This window comes from Notothenia coriiceps, unplaced genomic scaffold, assembly GCF_000735185.1.
Source record: "Notothenia coriiceps isolate Sejong01 unplaced genomic scaffold, NC01 NC01_scaffold00002082, whole genome shotgun sequence".
Lineage (NCBI taxonomy): Eukaryota > Metazoa > Chordata > Actinopteri > Perciformes > Nototheniidae > Notothenia > Notothenia coriiceps.
The window spans coordinates 1-1,854 of NW_011334783.1; the positions used below are offsets into that span (position 1 = coordinate 1).

At 42.5% G+C, this 1,854-nt stretch overlaps 1 protein-coding gene across 1 annotated transcript; it reads left to right on the forward strand.

Moving 5' to 3' along the window:
* Positions 1 to 16: 16 nt before the first annotated feature.
* LOC104965684 (olfactory receptor 4K15-like) lies at positions 17 to 1,442 on the forward strand (the record flags this gene model as incomplete). The annotated part of the gene is made up of 2 exons (XM_010794693.1): positions 17 to 439; positions 1,227 to 1,442. Coding segments are annotated over exons 1-2 (639 nt in total), but the record flags the coding sequence as incomplete, so codon positions are not given.
* Positions 1,443 to 1,854: the final 412 nt, after the last annotated feature.

Consider the following 1,854-nt stretch of genomic DNA (forward strand, 5'->3'; position numbering starts at 1 on the left):
TTTGTCCCCTCAGATAATGACGGCGGTCCTCACCACCCGCTCCACGCCTCTCATCCTGGCCGGCATGGCGTTGGAGCGTTACCTCTCCATCTGCTTCCCTCTGCACTACATCCACATGTGCTCCGTCCCACGCACCTTCCTCCTCATCTTCATCATCCTCATCCTCACCGCCACGCCCCCCCTCACAGACCTGCTCATCACCGTCGTCCACCAGCCTCTTTCCCTCTTCAACACCCCCATCTTCTGCGACCACCCGCTGCTCTTCCGCCACCTGTCCATCTACTATAAGAACTGTGTGTTTGACGGGGTTTATTTGTCCTTCGTGGCTCTGACTCTCCTCTACACCTACTGTAAGATAATGCTCGCGGCCCAGGCTGCTTCTACTGGCCTGGCCTCGGTTAAGAGAGCGAGAAACACCGTGCTGCTCCATGGACTGCAGGTGGGTTTATATAGAAAGATAAGAAGTACTTTATTGATCCCACTGCAGGTGGGCGTACTGGAGATAACTTTGACACTTTTCTTAGGAAGGGCAAGAAGGGATACTAGTTTTACCAGGATACATGTTCTATCAGGGTTAGTTTAGGGTTAGCACAATGATCTTCCTTCCACTTCCATTTTTCTCTTAGAACTAACCCTCCCAACCGACCTTGAAAACCAAAAAAAACAAAATTGCCAGGAAAATATTTTTAAGATCTTTTAAAAATACATGATTTCATTTTTGAGACAAGAAATAAGTTTTTTCCAGGTGAAGAAAAAAGAGTTGAACTTTTCACAACCGCTTCCCTTTAAGATTTAACAGGTAAATGTACGGAAGACGGCCACATGGGAAATTATTCATATATCTGACCAACAGTTATTTTATTTATTTCTAATCTGCTGTTATTGACAGTATTTTGAGATTTTCGAAATTATTTTTCCACAGAAATCTGAGTTTTTCTCTGATTTGTTTTTACTTTTGGTCCCATCCCAAAACTGTTTCTCCAATGTGGCCCTAGTCCTCTTCCTTATAATTTGAATATTAGGCTACTACAAGTTGAAAAACACAAATAGTGACCTCTCAATTAAACTGTTTACGATTAAAGATGGGGACTAGTAGCTTCATAATCTATACTTTAAATGATTTGGACATATAGTTGTACAAGCAAATACCCTAGAAGATCACATTGTGTGTTGTAAATGTTATAAATAACTAAACATACTTTTCTATTCCTCTGATTTTGTTCCAGCTGCTGCTGTGCATGCTGGCCTTTGTAGTTCCTTCCCTTCAGGCGGCTCTCATCTCTCTTTTCCCTCGCTTCAGTCTGGAGATCCGCTACATCTTCTTCCTGGTCGTCTACATCATCCCCCGTTTCCTGAGCCCCGTGATCTACGGTTTTAGGGACGAGCATTTCAGGAAGTACTGGACCCGGTACCTGTCCTGTCGGGGGAAAAATGTGTCAAGGGTCAGACCAGTGCTGCAGAAAGGGAACATTTAGGGGAAGTAGAGCGGCATAGTGATGGGAATTACGGCTCTTTGAAGGAAGCCGGATCTTATGGCTCCGTTCCTTTCCGAGAGCCGTTCAAAAGAGCCGTTTTTTTTTAAAGGGGCGGGGTTAATAGGTTCATCTGCGAAATACTCACCTGGATAATCAAAGTCAAAGTCAACTTTATTGTCAATCTTCCAGTTTGTGTGTACAGACAGAGCGATCGAAATACTCACTCAGTTTCTCACAATCCCGAATATAAAACAAATCTATATAAAAATATGTGTGCAAATATGTATATACCTATAAATACAGAATCAAAGACACATTTTTACAGGTGCACACATTAAGAACTAAATAAAAACACAACAATCAATATATACAAAATAAC